This window comes from Leucopleurus acutus, assembly GCF_964270905.1.
Source record: "Leucopleurus acutus genome assembly, chromosome: 10".
NCBI classification, from domain to species: Eukaryota; Metazoa; Chordata; class Mammalia; order Artiodactyla; family Delphinidae; genus Leucopleurus; species Leucopleurus acutus.
Window position 1 is genome coordinate 49477183 of NC_139153.1, and position 18528 is coordinate 49495710.

Sequence of the window (18528 nt, forward strand, 5' to 3'; positions counted from 1 at the left end):
GAGGCCAGCAGGTGCCAGACAAGAAGAATGAATACGGACCCACATCTAGACACATCCCAGGGAAATTCCACAACTCTAAGGACAGAAAATTCTAAAAGGGAAAATAAATGAAACTGACATCTAATCAGTAACGGAGGCTAGAATACCAAGTTGTAAGGAACGAGGTTTTACAGAGTATTTCATAAATCTAAGAGACCCCAGATTGTCAAACACACCAGAAAACGCTGCCATTAAACTGGGACACGTCACTGATGGTGAAACACATTCGTTTCAAAGGTGGCAACATGTGGGGGGAAAGTGCAACTGAGGACCGATAAAATACAGTGCTTATATGCAGACCAATTCTCAATCTAAGGATAAAGACATTTTCAAAAACACCATAAGTCTACTATGCATATCTCCTCCATGAAAAACTTACTGGAGTTGGTACCTAGCAGAGTAAGAGAAAAATCTAGACAGACAGTGTGAGCCACAAGAGCCACATATGAGCACAAGAACTAAAAGAAGCATAACATATGTGTGCTGGGGCTACCCTCTAAGTTAAAGTCTAAATAAAGTCTAAAAATCTATGTGTGTACATACATCTATACACACACATATACAATAATGTGTATGTATATGTTTCATCAAGCCAGGATGCTCAAAGAGTATCACATTTAAAGAGCAAAGTTTTCAGGGCATTTGGTGATTCTTTTTTATGGGTCCAACTATGCTACTATTTGTAGAAATCATACTCCATGTAAATGTGATTTAATGGTTTTCAATGTTCAGAATCAATCTATAGATGAAGCACAGAAAACCCAGAGTTCAGGAACAGGATGTAAATGACACAAATAACTTTACTAGACAAAATTCAACAGAGAGCTGACTTGTTGCACTTTACCTTATACAGCAATTAGTCCATATATGCCGTCCCAAACTTACAGATCAAAAAATAGAGCTATAAGTGTAGTTTTAATTGTTAGCTATGGTTTCTGAAAAGTGGGCTTGATTTTTGTTATCTCATGTTCTGTCTGAATTTTTTCTTTCTTACTGTGTGCATGCATGGAAAAAAAAAATCACCCTTACTGCCCAAAGGTAGACTTGCCAAGTTTCCAGAAAGTGGTAGACACTCTCACAGTAAGAGTTGCTTCATTCTATCTTTCAAAAAAAGCAAACAAGTTTTCCAAAGACTGGTGGCGGGGTGGGGGGGGGGTGCTCACTTCCATCTTCATGTACCAAGAAAAGATAAACTGATTTGTACCTAATGGCGCAGAACCAGTTTTGCCCCCTCTAAAAAGTTAATTCCCTGGAAACTGTACCTGAGAGGTCCTTAGAACATGCTGCCAGCTTTTCCAAGTGACTGTTGATTTTCTCAATGGCTTTGAAGTTCTTGCTCCTCTTCAGGACATCCACGGCGGACCGGGACTGTCGATCCAGCAGAGTGGGGTCCGCCCCAAAGCTCAGGAGCATCTGCACATCATCTGTTTGTCCTAGAGCAGGCCAAAGTGAGAAGCGGGTTGGGGTTTGTCATGGTTTCTTCCATAAGGAGACGTCCCCATGAGTGCACTTCCTCCCAGTTCCCGGCCTGAGCAGCCTGGGGCAAGGGGACCAGTGTCCCTCTCTGCTTACAGAAACTGATGGCCTTGGGCAATTCAGCCAAGTCCCCAGAGCAAGGAGTCCTGTGTGGAGTGGGAAGGACAATAGCTTTTAAGAGGTTCAGAAGTGCGCTCCTCTCTACCTTTCTCCCCTCTCCTTGGCAACAAGCAAGGAGAGGGGGAATCTGGTTACTAGGCAACAGTTACAGCTGTAAGGATGACAGCAAGCTGTGACTTCAGATTTCTTTATTCCCTAGAGAGGAAACAGAATATACTCCCAGAAAAAAAGCCTGTCTGGAGACAAGAGAAGAAAGTGGCAATTGCTTTTGCATCAGGGTCTTCTTGTCACTGTTTCAACCCTTGCAGCCCCACCTCTGGCTGCCAGCTCCATTTGCTGCTTTTTTTTTTTTTTTTGCGGTACGCGGGCCTCTCACTGCTGTGGCCCCTCCCGCTGCAGAGCACAGGCTCCGGATGCGCAGGCTCAGTGGCCATGGCTCACGGGCCCAGCCGCTCCGCGGCATGTGGGATCCTCCCGGACCAGGGCACAAACCCGTGTCCCCTGCATCGGCAGGCGGACTCTCAACCACTGCGCCACCAGGGAAGCCCCTCCATTTGCTGCTTTGACATATCTATTTGCCAAGCATTCAGGTGGCTCTGTGATCACAGGTGCAACAGATTTCAGAATGTAACAGGTGTATCCCTGGAGGTACCAAGACTTATGTGAGCACAGAGGTTAAAGGAATCAATGCCCAATTCCCAGCTTCCATACCCGTGCTTTCCTAAAATTCACCACCTTAACAAAGCACCTCTACTCCAGGTATCGTCCTGCTGGTGATGCTCTCCTTCCCCATCTCCCCAGTCACAACTGCTTTTCTCCCATTTTACAAAAATAAGACAAAATTAAAAAGTCATACTTCTTACCCATCAAGTACCTCACTGTGACAGGCAGAATTCTCAGACAGACCCTGAGATTCCCAACCCCTGGTGTACACACACCTTCTCCCAGTTACCCATTTAATACTAATCTAAACTCTGCTATGATGAGACTTCGCAAATGTATTTAAGGTCCCAAAGCAGTTGACCTTAAGATAGGGAGATTATCCTGGCCTGATCACATGAGCCCTAAAGGTCAAAGGTTTAGAGTTCAGAGACAGAAGAGGGCAGAGATTCAAAGTATGAGGAATCTGATGCGCAAGAAGTTTTCCCCTGCTGGCTTTGAAGACAGCGGAGGCCATAGGACAAAGAATGTGTGCGATCAGTGGAAGCTGACAGCCAGCAAGAAAACGGGACCTCTGTCCTACAACTACAAGGAACCGGATTGTGCCACAATCATGTGAGCTTGAAGGAAGGGCTGGAACTCCAGATGAGGATGCAGCCTCAGCCAGTACCTTGATTACAGTCTCAAGAGACACTGAGCAGAAAACTCAGTCGTATCATGTCAGACTACTAACCTACAGAGTTAGAGTGTCATTTTAAGCCACTAAGTTTACGGTGATTGGTTACGTAGTACAGAGAACTCATGCAATTACCAAAGTATTGCCCCGAAGGAGGTGAAAGCTCGTGACCTCCAGAGTATCAACCTACGGGAAAATCAAGTAGCTGTCAAGCCCCTTTTAAAAGGAACCACGACACATCCTTCTCTCACCTCCCTCCAAAATTATTGTTTTTAACAATTACTTACAGAAAATTTAATATATTTACGTCGCTTTGGTGATCTCTGTAGTAATGATAATTTTGTAATAATTAAATCCAGAAAAAAATTAATGCTTAGAGTCTTAAATCACAGAAAGTTTTTTAAAATTTAAAGCTACGTAAGTACTTTTGCTCAAGAAGAGTATCACTGGATAAGACTTTCAAGGATAAAATATATCAGAGTAAACTTCTTTCTGAAAAGCCAACTGAAAATATGATCCAATAAAAAAAGGAGTGCCTAATTTGATATTTTTGACTATTAAAGCCTGTCACGGGATGGCACGGGTAAAGCGGTCAGCTGTGTGGGTTCCCTAGCGCCTGAAGTCACTCCACCCACAGCACAGCTCTGAGGGGTGCTGCCACTTACGCTTGAGGAGGTACCCTGGGGAGTGGGCGGCAACCACGTGCAGGACGGTACGGCCATCCTCGTCCTTCTGGTTGATGTGACCTTTCCACACGGGCTTGTAGTCCATTAACCACTTGAAAAGATGGTTTTCCTCTGAAGGAATGAGTTACTGATGTTATTTTCAACACACAGAAAAGCTGCAAAGCAAATCACTGTGCACCACACCGAGGGAACCCAAGGGGCATCCAACACACATTGTCACTTGCCACAAACAGGTGTGGAGACACAGAGTTTGTGCATTGAAAGGATGAGTCATATAAAGTTATTCATAGGAAACTGAAGTCAGATTCCCTAGAAGCAGAGCCTGAGACAGAGATTCTTGTACGTGTGATTTACTGACAGAGGGAGAAAGACGGGGAGGGAAGCAGGGCAGGGGATGAAGGCAAGCAGTGATGTGGCCTCAGCTGAGTCGGCTTCAGCCTGATCCCACGGGGAGCTGTGCAGCAGGCACTGCCCTACAGTGCTGACCCACCTTGAGGCAGGGGCTCACCTTTTGTACCCCGGTGTCAATCAATCCAGAGCTACAGAACCGCCTCCAGAGAGGGACATGGTGCCTATTGGCAAAGAGCAGCTCCCTGGCAAAGGAGGCAGCTGTGGTGCAGCAGGTGGGGCTGGGGGCACTGGTCGCAAAGAGGACCTGGGCAGGGCAACAATCATTACCCCACTACCTTACTATCAACAGGACAGAGATTTCAAACTCTTTCCCCAGACTCCTTCCTTGTAAGTCCTGGAAAGCCACATAATTCTGCCAACTCTGTGGACACCATTTGTCACCATGTCAGTTTTCCTCTGAGAGACAAATCGGGGATAAACTTGAAGACTTGATCTCATCCACATCTGCCTCTAACCGCAGGAGCAAACTTAAAAAGTAGACACAGAGAGGAATTGTGACTTTCATACCCAGAGGCACACCTAATTTGAAACTGGGAGGATTGGATCAGATTGCTTTTAGTCAGACTTCATACTTTTAAATGTTTTATCCACTGTATGAGAGTGAAACCTTTTATGGATTCTCCAACAGATGAAATGTATCACGATAGGGCAAATGTGGCTGAAGCAAAGATGGGGGCTCAGGTCTTCAAGCCACTGGCCACCCCCACTCCCATCCTGAGGAGATGCTACAGCCTAAAAGAGGAAGACAGTGTAGACAAGTTCTCTTGGCTCCTTCTGGCTCTAAGATAGTGTGGGTCAGGGTCCAACAGTGAAGCTACATATGCTTCGAAAAGAAAAACAGACTTCTATCTAAAGCGTAAATGTGGATATTGTATGTGTGTGTTTTAATGATAAAAATATTTAAAAACTCAAATCCTATAGCCAGGTGGTGAAGACTAAAAAAAGACAAATTATATATACACCTATGAAAATAGGATTCCTTTAAATGAACCACAAGCAAACTGTATCAGCAATAGCCAGTGTTTCCCTTGGGGTTTCCCCCCTCCCACTCCCCACAGTAGTTGGTCCTCTAGTCGAGAGAAAATGAACTCGGAAGAAGACCATGGCTGCCTTTGCCACCGGGAGGAAACTCCCTCCACAGCTTCCCTGAGAGCTCTGTCCAGCAAAGGCTGTCTGTCCCAAGGCCTGTCCTTGAATCCCAGGGCTCCACTCTGCTGCCAGGATCTGTCTGAGAACACAGCATCCTTTCAGTGTGGGCCTCTAGCTATGAGGTCCCGGGAGAAGGAAAAATGATGCTGTTTCCCTGCTGCCTTCATTCATCTGAATGATCAAATCATGAACTATTCAAATCATCTGAATATTCCACATTCTGGTTTCACTTGAGCTAAGCACAGTCCCTGAGGTCCAAGCTGGAGGACAGCGTGGAGGGCGCACCGTCAGGAGAGAACTCACTGGCCTGGATGCAGAGGCGCATGAGGGCGTGCAGAGGGTATGGTCCTATGGTCTCGATGCTCGCACCTATGGAGATGAGCCACTGGACTAGTCTGGGCACCTGTTCCATTTTCTCATAAAATCCGAAGAAGACAAATTTCTGGAGGAAAAATAAATACACAGGAAGAATTATGGCAGTGGCCATATCAATATGAAACTTCAAACTCCTTCCCCATAGAGTTTGGGGTTCTTTTTCTTCCAGTTTTATTGAGATATAGTTTGACATACAGCACTGTATATATTTAAGGTGTAGAGCAGATGTAGGCTTACCTACATCATGAAACGATGACCACAAGTTTAGTGAACATCCATCATCTCATATAGATACAACATTAAATTAAAAAAAGAAAAATTCTTTTTGTGATGAGAGCGCTCAGGATTTGCTCTCTCAACAACTTTCATATAGAACATACAGCCCTGTTCATTCTATTCATCATGTTGTACATGACATCCCTAGGACTTATTTATCATATAATTGGAAGTGGTTACCTTTTGACCACCTTCATCCAATTCCCCCTTCTCCCACCCCCCACCCATAAAGTTTAGAATCAGTAAAACCCTGATTAGCTGTGGCCCCAGACTAAGATTACTATAAATAACAAATTTGCAGTGAGGTGGCTGAAGGGGAAGGTCCCAAACACCACATTCCAGAAGTGGCCTGACTTGAAACCGTATGTGTCAAGAAGCCACCTTACCTCAAAGAGACTTTTCAGTGATAAATTTGGGACGTGGAGATTTCTCGGTAGCCGGTCTTTTCTCGCTGACAGAAGTAGAAATGACTGATGAAAGGGGAGAAACAGAAAAAGCTGGAACAATAATGGTCTCCACATGGGTTATTAGAACAAAATTAATCTTAAGCTTTAAAACACAGAAACAAAAAAACAGAACAAGACACCCTCTAGCCCTGTCTCTTTGTTTAAGTCACCTGCTAAGCTCTTCAGCCTGAGCCATGATAACCAAAGTGTCTGTCTGGCAAACTTTCTTTTGGTGCTGAGAGCTAAGCTCTCTCCACCTTTCCTCAAAGCCTGCTGAGGACAGGAGCAGCCGATGGCAGGCAGCATTGGGACAGCACAGGGGCAGGGAGGTAAAGAAGTAATTTCCTGCAAAGTTCTTAAAGCTTAGCAAGTAGAAGAATCAAATCCTTTTGAAATAGCCCACCCCAATTAATTCTTTAGCACATTACTGCTATTTGGGGTCCACAAGACCCTATCGAGTGGTGTGCTGGGGCAGCTCCTATCAGTGAGAGCTCACTGTGCACATCTCTTCTCAAATGTGAGTCCTCCAGTCGACTTAGCAGCTTGAAATTGGCCATTGAAATCGAGAGAATTTACACTACAGGAAGTGGCAAATGCCGCAGATCAGGACTTTTTTTTTTTTTTTTTTTCCTCAGAAAGTCTGTTGTTAAACCACTGACCCTAAACTGAACCCCAGAGAAGTTAAGCAACTTTCCCTAGGTCACACAGAGAGCAAATCCTGAGAGGCTCCTACTGGGATCATCCAGGTACGCCAGCTGGTCCAGGAGTTCTAGGCTTGGCATGGCCATGACTGGAGACCCAGTCTCAGAATCCACGTCCCTGACATATGCTCTTGCCGGTGGGCATGGCACCACAGGGACTCAGTCTATGGCTACATCTTGCTTCCAGCTTCTTTCAGTTTGATGCCCACTCTTAACTGCTCACCCTAAACAGATCCCACTGCCCAGACACTCCCAGATGACAGGTTCAGGGCTCTGACAATCCTGATGGCTGGCCTGGCTTTTATAAAGTGCCTCTGTCTGCAGTGTTTGAAAATGGCCTAGGCTCCACTGCTGGTAGGATATGGGACCACCACTTGGGCTGGATTCCTGGGCCTCCATGGCTGGCTGGGTGATAGCCCATCAGGTGATAGCCCGTCAGCTACTGGGTTCCCACTCCCTCCCTCCCCACATAGACTACGGAGCTCTATTCACATTCATCCCACGTGGGGAAGAGGGGACGTAAAACGTTCTTTCCTGGGGGCTGTAAATGCAACTACTTTCCTGTTAATGAGGCCTAGGGCCTGCCACTCACAGATCTACCCTAACACTTGGAATCACAGAATTTTAGGACTTTTTAAAATAAAACTAGAAAGATCTCTTAGTTTACCCATCTTATCGGAAAAGAGAAGATCCCAGATTTCTTGTTAACAGGGCCCCGGATTTCTGATTCCTGGTTCCCCAAGAGTGCAGCCTGCTTTCCGCCCCCTCACTGCCATGTTCTCGAGACTGTAATATGGGGATGTGCTTCTGGGAGCCCGTGGCCAGACTTTAGGGGGTTCCCATGAGCTCCCTGAAGCTACACTCGTAAATTGTGTGTATGTGTGTGTGCAAAGAGAGTCCCATCGATTTCATTAGATTCCCAATAGCACCCGTGACCTTCTCAAAAACCGAAGAATCCTGTATCCTACAGTCATCCAGCCTTCCTGGGTCCAGAGTCCTTACAGGCTGCCCTTGCAGTCCAGACTTTTCTGGACTGCCTGGCTTTAAAAAGCCTGCAGGCCCTTTCTAACCAAATTCCCAGCCTGGGCCAGCCCATCCTCAAGAGCGCTTACAGGCTGCCGTCAATGACAGCTACTACTCATTGGGCACTGAGCATACAGGTGCCAGGTGTTATAACACCCCTTTGGCTCAGTGTCTGGCACACTGTAAACCCTCAAAGAACATTATTATCAGGTGCTTTTGGTCCATTATTTCTAATCCTCACCTCAACCGGGAGGGAAAAGGTTTATATCCTGCAACTTCCAAATGAGGAAATGAGGCTCAGAGAGGAAGGAATTAGCCCAGACTAGACTGGGGAGGATTTGGATCCAGGGAAGCACCTGTGTGGCAGTGAAGCCCAGCTTCCACAGTGCACTGGGCTCCTCCATCCTATGGATTCCCGGCTCTGGATTCAGGTCCTACAGCCTTGCTGCTTCCTGAGGGTAACAGTCCCTTGAAATCATACAGCAACCCTCTGAGAAGCACAGGCACGTTATCAGGCCTTGGCTAGCAAATGCCGTATAGAGAGGATTATGAAGATGAATAGGCAACTGTTTATCTCCCTCATTCCACATCACCATTAGCATCTGGACTTTACACTTCTTTGATGACAATGGAGACACAGCCAAGAGTGAGGTTGCCACAAACTGTTTTCCTAGCTTAAAAAATGGAAACTGGCGAACCAATATATCTCAGTGACTCTTCATCTTTAATGAGGTTAAAGTTTAAAAGTTACTTTGGCATCAAGATAAGCAAGTACTAAATTATAATCCCCCAGTGCCAGCAGAAAGAAATCGTTTAAGCAAGAATGTACTTTCCCCACAAGATCTCTTTTCACTTACATGCCATAATCCTTTCTTTGCCAACTTTTCTATTACAGATTGCCACACTTCAGTTGAGAATCCAATAGTGAAAATATAATCAAAGCAGGGCAAGAAACTTTGCAAAACAGTAGGGTCACCTGAAAGAAAGTTCCAGAATTTAGAAATTTTAACTTAGAGAAAGTCTAGAACATCTAGGAAAAGGTCCTCCAATTAAGACCACACATAGACAAATGATAAATTTAAGATATCAAAAAGAAAAGAGAACTGGGAATTCCCTGGTGGTCCAGGAGTTAGGACTCCATGCTTTCACTGCACAGGGCAAGGGTTCGATCCCTGGTTGGGAAACTAAGATCCTGCAAGCCGCGTAGTACAGCCAAAAAAAACAAAAAAACAAAAAAACAAAAAAAAAGGAGGGGCCCTATAGGAGTTGGGGGAGTGGGAGGTACAAACTACTGGGTATAAGATAGACTCAAGGAAGTATTGTACAACATAGGGAATATAGCCAATATTTTGTAATAACTGTAAATGGAAAGCAACCTTTAAAAACTGTATAAAAATTTTTAAAACTTTAAATTTAAAAAGAAGGGCCTTCTCAAAGTATATAAAATCCTATATAATTGAAGTGGTAATCATTTTAAGTTTGGGTGAAACTGTCCCCTAAGGCAGCATAATGTGACCTAACACTCACTTAGCTTCTCTATTTGCCAAGCCCAGTGATGGGTGTTATACTAATCCCTCAAACAAACCAATAAGGCAGTGTATTACCTCCATATATGGAGGAGGAAATGGGCGCTTAAGGGAAGTTATAAAACTCACTTCCTTTAAGAAAGGTGACAGGGGCTTCCCAGGTGGCGCAGTGGTTGAGAGTCCGCCTGACGATGCAGGGGACGTGGGTTCGTGCCCCGGTCCGGGAAGATCCCACATGCCGCGGAGCGGCTGGGCCCGTGAGCCATGGCCGCTGAGCCTGCGCGTCCGGAGCCTGTGCTCCGCAACGGGAGAGGCCACAACAGTGAGAGGCCGGCGTACCGCAAAAAAAAATAAAGAAAGAAAGAAAGGTGACAAATATCATTTTCATCCAACAGTGAGAAACTATGAGAAATGAGATCAAGCTTCGTGGCTTATCGTGCAGCTAGTTCATGACAAAACCAAGACGGGAACCCAGGTCGAGCAGCTCTTTGGGTCAATTTGCACCCTTTCAAGCTAGTGGCCTTTTGCATCTCATGACCCTGCAAACTCGTGGATGCGAACATCCAAGGCGACAGGTCAGGGGCCAGAATAACATGGCACCTCTTCTAGGATTATCAATTTCCAAAAATGAGTAAATAGCAAAACATATATTGTATAAAAAAGATACACAATTTTCATAAATACATTTTTCAAAATTTAGAAATTGGGCCACGGGCATAACATTCATCCTCCAAACAGGTATACTTTGGTAGAAAAGTCTGGGATGCGTTACCCTAAGAAATCCTGTTAACTGCCCCCCTCAGGATCCAGATTTCTTAGAGGGGCAGTCACCAAGAGACAGTTGTCTGGAATTCCCATAACTCTGGCCTGGCTTCTGACAGAACAGTGGCTTTTAAAAGACACAGAGAACAATGAGGAAGTGTAGGGAATGGGTCAAGCCATCAGGTTCAGAGGAAAGGGAAGCAGGCTTTAGTCACTGTCGGCAAAAGGCTGACGGGAAAGCTGCGACCCATTAGCACCTGTCTGGACACCTATTTCTCTGCCAGGAGACACAGCTGAGCCCACCTCTAACCCCTTCCCACCCACTGCCTGACACTGCTCTCTCCCCTTCTCTGTGCCGAACTTCCCAAAATCTGTAGGATCCCATCCACAGAGCACAAAAGTTGCTTTCCCACAACTGCAATGGGAAGAGCTGGATCTATATCAGTTGAATCTATCGTCAGCAGTAATTTCCCCATTTCTGAAGCTGAGAGCATTTTCCAGCAATTCTAACATGTGTCATTGTTCACATTCTACCATCTGTAGAATCGGGGCATGTGCTGCTATTGATGCTGTCTCAACGGCAGAACATAAATTAGTGGCGCATCTTAAATTAGTGCAATCTTAAATTTGACCAAACACAGTATTTGAAAACAACAGCCTGACCACTGGCAGAACTTTAGACTGCGCTGTGATAACCAGGGAAAGAGCTCCTTTGTCCCTGGCAGGGAGCATATTACATTGTGTTTCAGAATTGTCTATTTTTGCCAATTCCAGGCCACGGACAAAGCCATCTCACAGGCCAGGTCTTCAGACTAATAACCCAATAAGTGATGCAAACCGCCACCCCCCCGCCCAACCTGGTGTGTCCCTCGTAGACTGTCAGCTTCCACAGGCCCCTCCCTCAGCCTTTTCAGATTGGTTTTATAGCAAACAGGAACATTTTCTCGACACACTGGAGAGATACATGCAAAAATCACGTAAAACACGTAGTATAAGCAGGGAAATCCCTATGGCTAGCAACACAGAAAACTTAAGAAGTCTGAAACAAAACCGGAAAATTGGGACAGCTTTAAGTGATTTGTGCAAAAAGACCCAGTTGTTTTCACAAAGGCCCCAGCCAACAAAGCTTCCCATGTGCTTTCTAGTGTAAAAACCAGTTTCATTCAAGCTACATAAATGAGCCACAAAGAAAAACACCCTGTAATTATCTCCCCAGAAACCTGAGTCCCCAGGAGGCTTTCAAAGAAATCACAAGCACTTTAAAAGAAAGAAAGAGGGTGGGCCTCCCCCAGTCCTGACTTACTGCCCATCGTGGTGAAGACTCCCACCAAGAAATCAGCAACCTGGGTCTGGTCCTGGCTGCTTTGCACGAGTCTCAGACCCTTGAAAAACATGTCAGCAGCTTCATAAGGCTGGTGCAACCGCAGCAAGGAATAACCAGCTCGGTAGTATCCCTGCAACGAAGAAAAGCAAACCGTTAACACACCCATCTTTTCTGACCTGCTGCTGAAGGCAAGATTGAGGCTGTGAGGAAACAGACTGCAGGAGTCTGACTTCTAGGTACATACAGATTTCTAACAAGCTCTGGATACAGGATTTCCACATTGTTCCTGCCATTTTTTAACTGGCAAGAAAATAATCCCTTTCAAGTCCATGACATGTACAGCATCTAACATAGGACCCAGAGAGAAGGGAGCAGGCCTGGTTCCAATGACATGTGTGGTTTATGTATTCATGCTTCAACTCGCAGCCTGGCCAAGAAGGGAGGAATGAAACCAATCCTACGAATACCGTGTTCTGGAGAAGAATGAGATTGTCATGTCAGCACAGGAGTTGTTCCCTGCTCCTTTCAATCAAAGTAAACACAATTTCCAATGGTAATGACAAGCACTGAGGTTTACCCAGCCCCACATTATAGGCAACATACACCAGAGGCCAAAAAATTTTTTGGTTTCTGGAGAGGGAGGAAAATTACAATGATTAATACAAGAAAAATGGTCAGTTTTGCCTGTATACAAACTGTCAAACTCTTGAGAAGGAACAAAATGATTCGCACTGCTTTCCTCACTTTAACCATCAAAATGAATCAGTATCAAGAGGTACCAAAACAATTTTCTGTCTAAGATAACACAAGGTGTTCACCAACTGGGTTCATAAAAAAGCAAGCACCTGAAATTCCACTTAATACCAAATCCCTGATTATTTACTGATTTGTTTTCACCGTCATTTAAAAGTCTAAAACAGTAGATAACAATTAGAAAAAGGAAAGAAAAAAAGGTGTTCCCTCCACCAACCAAGCAAGATGGTACAGAATTTCCCATTTCTTTACCTTCCTCAGTTCTAAGTTTCACCTTTTATTTTGGAGGGAGGTGAAGGGGATCAGAATACATCACCCCAAAATGTGACACTTTGGCATAAGGATTCTTTTGAGCTGAAGGCCTCTGAGATTCAACAGATGCAGAAAGAAGCCTTCCTGGGACTTCCCTGGTGGCACAGTGGTTAAGACTCCACACTCCCAATGCAGGGGGCCGGGGCTCATTCCCTGGTTAGGTAACTAGATCCCACATGCATGCCAAAACTAAGAGTTTGCATGCCACAACTAAGGAGCCCATGTGCTGCAACTAAGGAGCCTGCCTGCTGCAACTAAAGACCCAGCACAACCAAATAAGGAAGGAAGGAAGGAAGGAAGGAAGGAAGGAAGGGAGGAAGGGAGGAAGGAAAGGAAAGGAGGGAGGGAGAGAGAGAGAGAGAAAGAGAGAGAGAGAAAGAGAAGGAAGGAAGAAAGAAAGAAAGAAAGAAAGAAAGGAGCCTTCCTGGAGCCTCCCTTCTCTGATTAGAAGCAGAAAACTCCAAGAAATATAGATTGCCATAAATCCCCTCTCCCGGAGAATTATTATGGCCACAAAGAAGACAGTGAAACTTGCAAACTGCAAAGAACATGAACAGACTATGAATTTTGGTGCAACTACATCAGAAGAAAATGAGCTCCACCAGGATCTCCACTGGACTCCATCTGCCAAAAGGCCTGGCTCCACTCTCCCCTGCAAATGCCTTTCAACACTTGGCCACCAAACTTCTTGCTCTTCTCCAGATACAGCACGCGTGCTCTGTGCACATCTGTCTTAAGTGCAGAGAAAGTTGAATGAGAAGCACTCCTAGCATTTCCATTTTAAAAAGAAGGAAGGGAAGGAGGCAGATTAAGAGGAAGAGGCAGCAGCCGCAGCATCTGGTGGTCACCATACCTTCACGTAGGTTGGATCCCACTGGAGACACTCCTTGGCGGCCACGGAGGCCTCGTTCCATTTCCCGAGGCTGTAAAACGCATTGGATTTGTTGCACAGCAGCACAGCCAAGTCCCTGCCGGGAACCCTGTGAGAAAGGACCAACTGGTGGTCAGTAAATAGTTCTTTCGTCCTGCAAATACAGAAGCTCGAAGGCCACCATTCTGGTGCTGGTTGCTGCCATCGTGATAGTTTCAGCAGGAAGCGTCCCAATGATGCCTATGACATCTGACCCTCATAGCCTGGAAAGCCTGGGATGTTTGCGATGTCCCAATCTCCCTTCCTCACTCCCAAATCCTGTTCCCAACTTTTCGCGACAAATGCTCTCAACACCTTGGGTCTACCTCCTACTGATCTCCACAGGTCTTTTTATCCTTTAGAGACCATTGGAGAAGATGCTGCGAAAAGATGGAGAGGATGGGAGTTCCCACCGAGCCCTCGCAGAGAACAGACACCGTGGGAGCCACCCCACATGCACGGAGGCAGAGCTCATCAGAACACATGACCACACTGTCCCCACGGGCCCTGCGAAAGATGCAGGATGAACACTGTTCTACTACATAGGCAGGGCCACCCAAATGCGTGCAGAACCCAGGGCCAGAGTGCAAAAGGAGGCCCTCACACCATGTGGCTAATCTCTTTCTGATACAGTAGCCACAGGCCACGTGTAGCCATTTAAATTAAAATTAATTAAAATTAAATAAAATTTAAAATTCAGTACCTTAGTTGTATTAGCCACCTGTTAAGTACTCAATAGCCAAATTCTCTGCTATAGAACATTTTCATCATCACAGAAAGTCCTATTGGACAGTGCTAGTCTAAGTATTTGAAGGCCATAACTCAAGCTTACAAATGTTCAATAAAATATCTTTTAGCCGCCTACTTTATAATAACTGAAAGGCAAGCTTCAAATTTAGAACACAGGCACTGTCAGGGGAGGGTGAGCCAAGCTGGCACCCCTGCCCACTCCCTCTTCTCTTTCTATCTCAGCCTTCATCCTGCACTGCAGAAGACACAATCCCAAGCTCTGTCCACACTCCTGACCTTGGACAGCGCTCCAAAGAATGGACTGCGGGTAAGAGGCCTGTGTAGGCCCTAGGAGCAGGGTCCATGGACAGGACTTCCAGGGGGGCCTGGTACCCACAGTGTGGACGAAAGAGGAGGCAAGGGCTCTGGCTGGGTAAAGCCCGTGGCCCCAGACTCCACCTGTGGGGAGGGTACAGCTGGAGGACGGCCAAAGCAGGCCTGTAAAGCCTGGCAGGGCAGGGCCCCTCCTGCCTGGGTCTAGGGGGTCACACAGCTGCAAGGTTAGTGCTGAAACCAGGCTGCAAGAAGCAAAACACAAAATATACCATAACAGGTCAACAGAAGCCCAAGTGCTGCTGAATTCAAGACACACAAGGTGGAAAAGCAAGGCTTATGCTTCTTTTTTTTAATTGAATACTTTAACTGTAAAAATAATACAAACAGAAAAGTTAGTTAATATAGATACCCACAAAAATAAAGCAAAGCAAAAATCTCCTCTACTATGTCCCTACCCGCAGTGCTTGGTGTATCCGGCTCCTCTCACTGCCCATCATTCCCTCTCAGTGAAGGATGAGGACCCAGAAGCACAGAAGCACTGGGGCTGTCAGAGGGTAACTGACAATGGAGCCGTGGTCACAGTGTAGTAGTCACCACGTGTCCTGCCCAGACACCTGGCCAGTGCAGCCGACCCCAGCAGGAATGAGTGTTGGCTGCAGCTAGGGTCTCCTGATGCCCCGTTCTCCAGAGATTTATCCTCAGCCTAATGGGAGCTGCCCTCTCCCCAGAAAGTTACACCCCCATTATGGACTGTGTCCCTCCCCCCACAAATTCATACGTTGAGGCCCCAGCCCCCACAGTGATGGTATTTGGAAAGGGTGCCTTTGGGGAGGTGATTAGGTTTAGATGAAGTCAGGAGAGTGGGTCCCTCACGATAGGATTAGTGCCCTTATAAGAGATGGCAGAGGGTTTCCGTTCTCTCTCTCCACCATGTGAGGATGTAGTGAGAATGTGGCTGGCTGCAAACCAGGAAGGGGGCACTTACCAGGGACTGAATTGGCTGGCACCTGGACCTTGGACTTCCCAGCCTCCAGAACTGTGAGGAATAAATTTCTGTTGTTATTCCACCCTGTCAGTGGTAGTTTGTTACTGCAGCCTGAGCTGACTAATCCAGCCCCACTCCCTAGGACAACTCCTGGGGCCAGACAGCCTATGACCGGTGACTGATTGACATGGGAATTAAAAGGTCAGCCTCCTTTCCTAAAGTGGGACAGCTCTGCAGTACATCTCAGGGGCCCCAGAGCTCCCCAGGGGATCAGGCTGCAGCTCACTCCAGCGGAGACACCATCCCTGCCCCATCCTGCTTCTCCCTCAGTCCCCTTCTCCTGAGAGCACCTGCTCAGTTAACCACAATTCCCTAAACCCCTATGTCAGCTGGCAGCAGCAGGAAGGCAGTGATGGGCACGGGGAACTGTGTCAGGAAGGTCCCATGACAGGCGACATGTGAGGGTGCAGGCAGGTGTCCCATTAGTGGTCGCACAGCTAGTAAGTGGTGGTGCTGAGATCTGAGTACTCACAGTGTGGTCAGTTTATGGCCACAACCATGACACAACATTAACTTTTCATGAAAGGTCAATGTTTTCCCCCGAATGAGGAGCTCTAGGCCCAGTCTGACCTGAGGGGGCAGAATGACAGAACTACACAGGCTCAGGCCAACTGCAGTCAATTCAAGTCCAGCTGGAGTGTAGACACCAAGGAGGGAGGAGGTGGGAGCCACGTGTCGGGAATTCAAGTCAGTGCCCCTTCTCGGTACACGTTTAGGCTGCATACACCCTACAAATGCCAACTTCTGCTTCCTCTACTACAGCTGTCCCCAGAGTATGATCTGGGAAACTCTGGGGGGTAGTTCCCCCAGAGGGAACAACAGTAGTTCCCTTGGGAACTACTATTTCAAGTAGTTCCCAAGGTCAAAATATCTTCACAATTGTAGTTGGCTGAATAATGGTTTCCAAATGACGGGTTTTTTTGTTTTGAATTTTATTTATTTTTTTATACAGCAGGTTCTTAGTAATTATCCATTTAATACATATTAGTGTATATATGTCAAATAATGTTTTCTTTTATGGCAAAAGGAACTCTGGAGATGGGATTAATTTAAGGATCTTGAGAGGAGGAGATTATCCTGGATTATGATACAGTCACAAAGGTCCTTATAAGAGGGAGACTGAGAGAGCCGGCCACAGCAGAGGAGAAGGTGATGTGACAACAGAAGCAGAGACTGGAATGATGCACTTTGAGGATGCAGGAAGGGACCACAAGCCAAGGATACAGGCAGCCATTCGAGGGTAAAAGAGGCAAGGAAATGGAGTCTCCTCCACAAGGAACCAGCCCTGGTGACACCTTAATTTTAGCCTTGTAAGACTCCTTTCAGACCTCTGATCTCCAGAAGTGTAAGATAATAAACAGGTATTGTTTTAAGCAACTAGATTGGTGGTCATTTGTTAAAGCAGCAACAGGAAACTAATACAATAATACCAAGACAGTGTGTGCCTTTTTCACATTCATTCTCTCACGTGGACGGGGAATTTTCCAGAGGCTACTTGGCGTGTGGTATCACAACAGACTAAATGCAGAAGCAGATGTGAGAAGACAGACATCTTCCATTGAGACAGACATTAAAGAGACTTGCGAAAATGTAAAACTCTTCTCACCAAATTTTTCATTTTGAAAAATAGTTATTTCTCATAAAAATGCTGCTTATGTTAATGTCATGGGTTTATTACTGCGATTTTAAAAAAGATGAATAAATACATATTTTAAATGTTTCTCAGTTTTGAGTTCTAATACAGGCTTTATTGATAGTTACAAACTACATCAACAAAAGCTCTTTGGGGTCCTGCCTGTAAGCAGTCGTGATCCTGAAATGTTTGGGAACAGGTCTGCTAGAAGTTGAAGGGGCAGGGGAAGAGGTGAGGCTTAGTTCCTGGTGGTGTGCCCTGTGGCCAGGGGGTTGATGGAATGGATAAACAAGATGAAATGAACGACAAGTGAGGGGCTTGGGGGCTTCAGTCATCCCAGGAACCAGAAAGAAGGGGAAGTTTGTAATGTTTATCAACAGTCCCCTATGTTTCACTTTCCGTTTCCTGAATTCCTCTAGTCTCTGCGCTAACACTGCAGAGAAGAGAAACAGAAAGTGGGAGGAGAAAGGAAACAGAAACTAGGTGGTGTGGCAACAAATGAGAAGAAAACAAAAGCAAGAGAGTGAGTCCCCCTTTACTTAAAAAAATTACAAACAAAAGGCAGGGAGAAAATCCAAACACTTACCCCCACTGGTATAAGTGCCGGAGAATCTGGATGGCTTCATCGTACTTTCTGATGGCCAAAGAGAAGTTTCCATTCTTAAAAACCTGGTTGCCAAATTCTTTCAACTGCTCAGCGTAAGCTGTGGGGTCCATCCTGTGAGGAGACGGAGGAAAGGCTGGCTGCCCGCCTGAACAGGTCTCCTTCCCCTCTATATCTGCATCGCTGAGTCTGGAGAGGCAGGTGGTTCATCCTGGCCCCTCCCACCGGCCTAGGTTACACCCTGACCACACCCCTCACCACCCGGGAACCAGACTGGGTGTCTGCTCTGATGAGATGGTTTCTTCCTCAGTTCTCTTCTGACCTCAGGAGCAGCAGCCAGAATGATTCCATTTATTCTGTGTTAATGACCAGCTAGGCTCTGAGCAAAGAGGCTGCTTCCATGCACAAGCCGACATAAAGCTGGTAGGTAGTGGCAGCTCTTCCCATAACCGCCACTAGTATTACTCTCTGATTTACCCATCACAGCAGCCCAGAAGGAGGCTCTGTCCTCACTGTTCAGATGAGGAAACTGAGGCTCAAAGGGGTTCAAGTCACT

The 18528-nt window shown here is 46.1% G+C and overlaps 1 protein-coding gene across 1 annotated transcript in view; it reads right to left on the bottom strand.

Annotated features, from left to right (window-relative positions):
• TRANK1 (tetratricopeptide repeat and ankyrin repeat containing 1) overlaps positions 1–18528 on the bottom strand; it is an 82156-nt gene that overhangs the window by 47342 nt on the left and 16286 nt on the right. Inside the window, exons 2-10 of the mRNA XM_082848448.1 lie at positions 17955–18086; positions 15676–15726; positions 13569–13695; positions 11630–11780; positions 8896–9014; positions 6255–6338; positions 5521–5659; positions 3637–3768; positions 1302–1472 (exon numbers count right to left, since the gene is read on the bottom strand). Coding sequence (XP_082704574.1) covers positions 1302–1472; positions 3637–3768; positions 5521–5659; positions 6255–6338; positions 8896–9014; positions 11630–11780; positions 13569–13695; positions 15676–15726; positions 17955–18085 — 1105 coding nt within the window. The 5' untranslated portion in view covers position 18086. The remainder of the gene's footprint in view (positions 1–1301; positions 1473–3636; positions 3769–5520; positions 5660–6254; positions 6339–8895; positions 9015–11629; positions 11781–13568; positions 13696–15675; positions 15727–17954; positions 18087–18528) is intronic.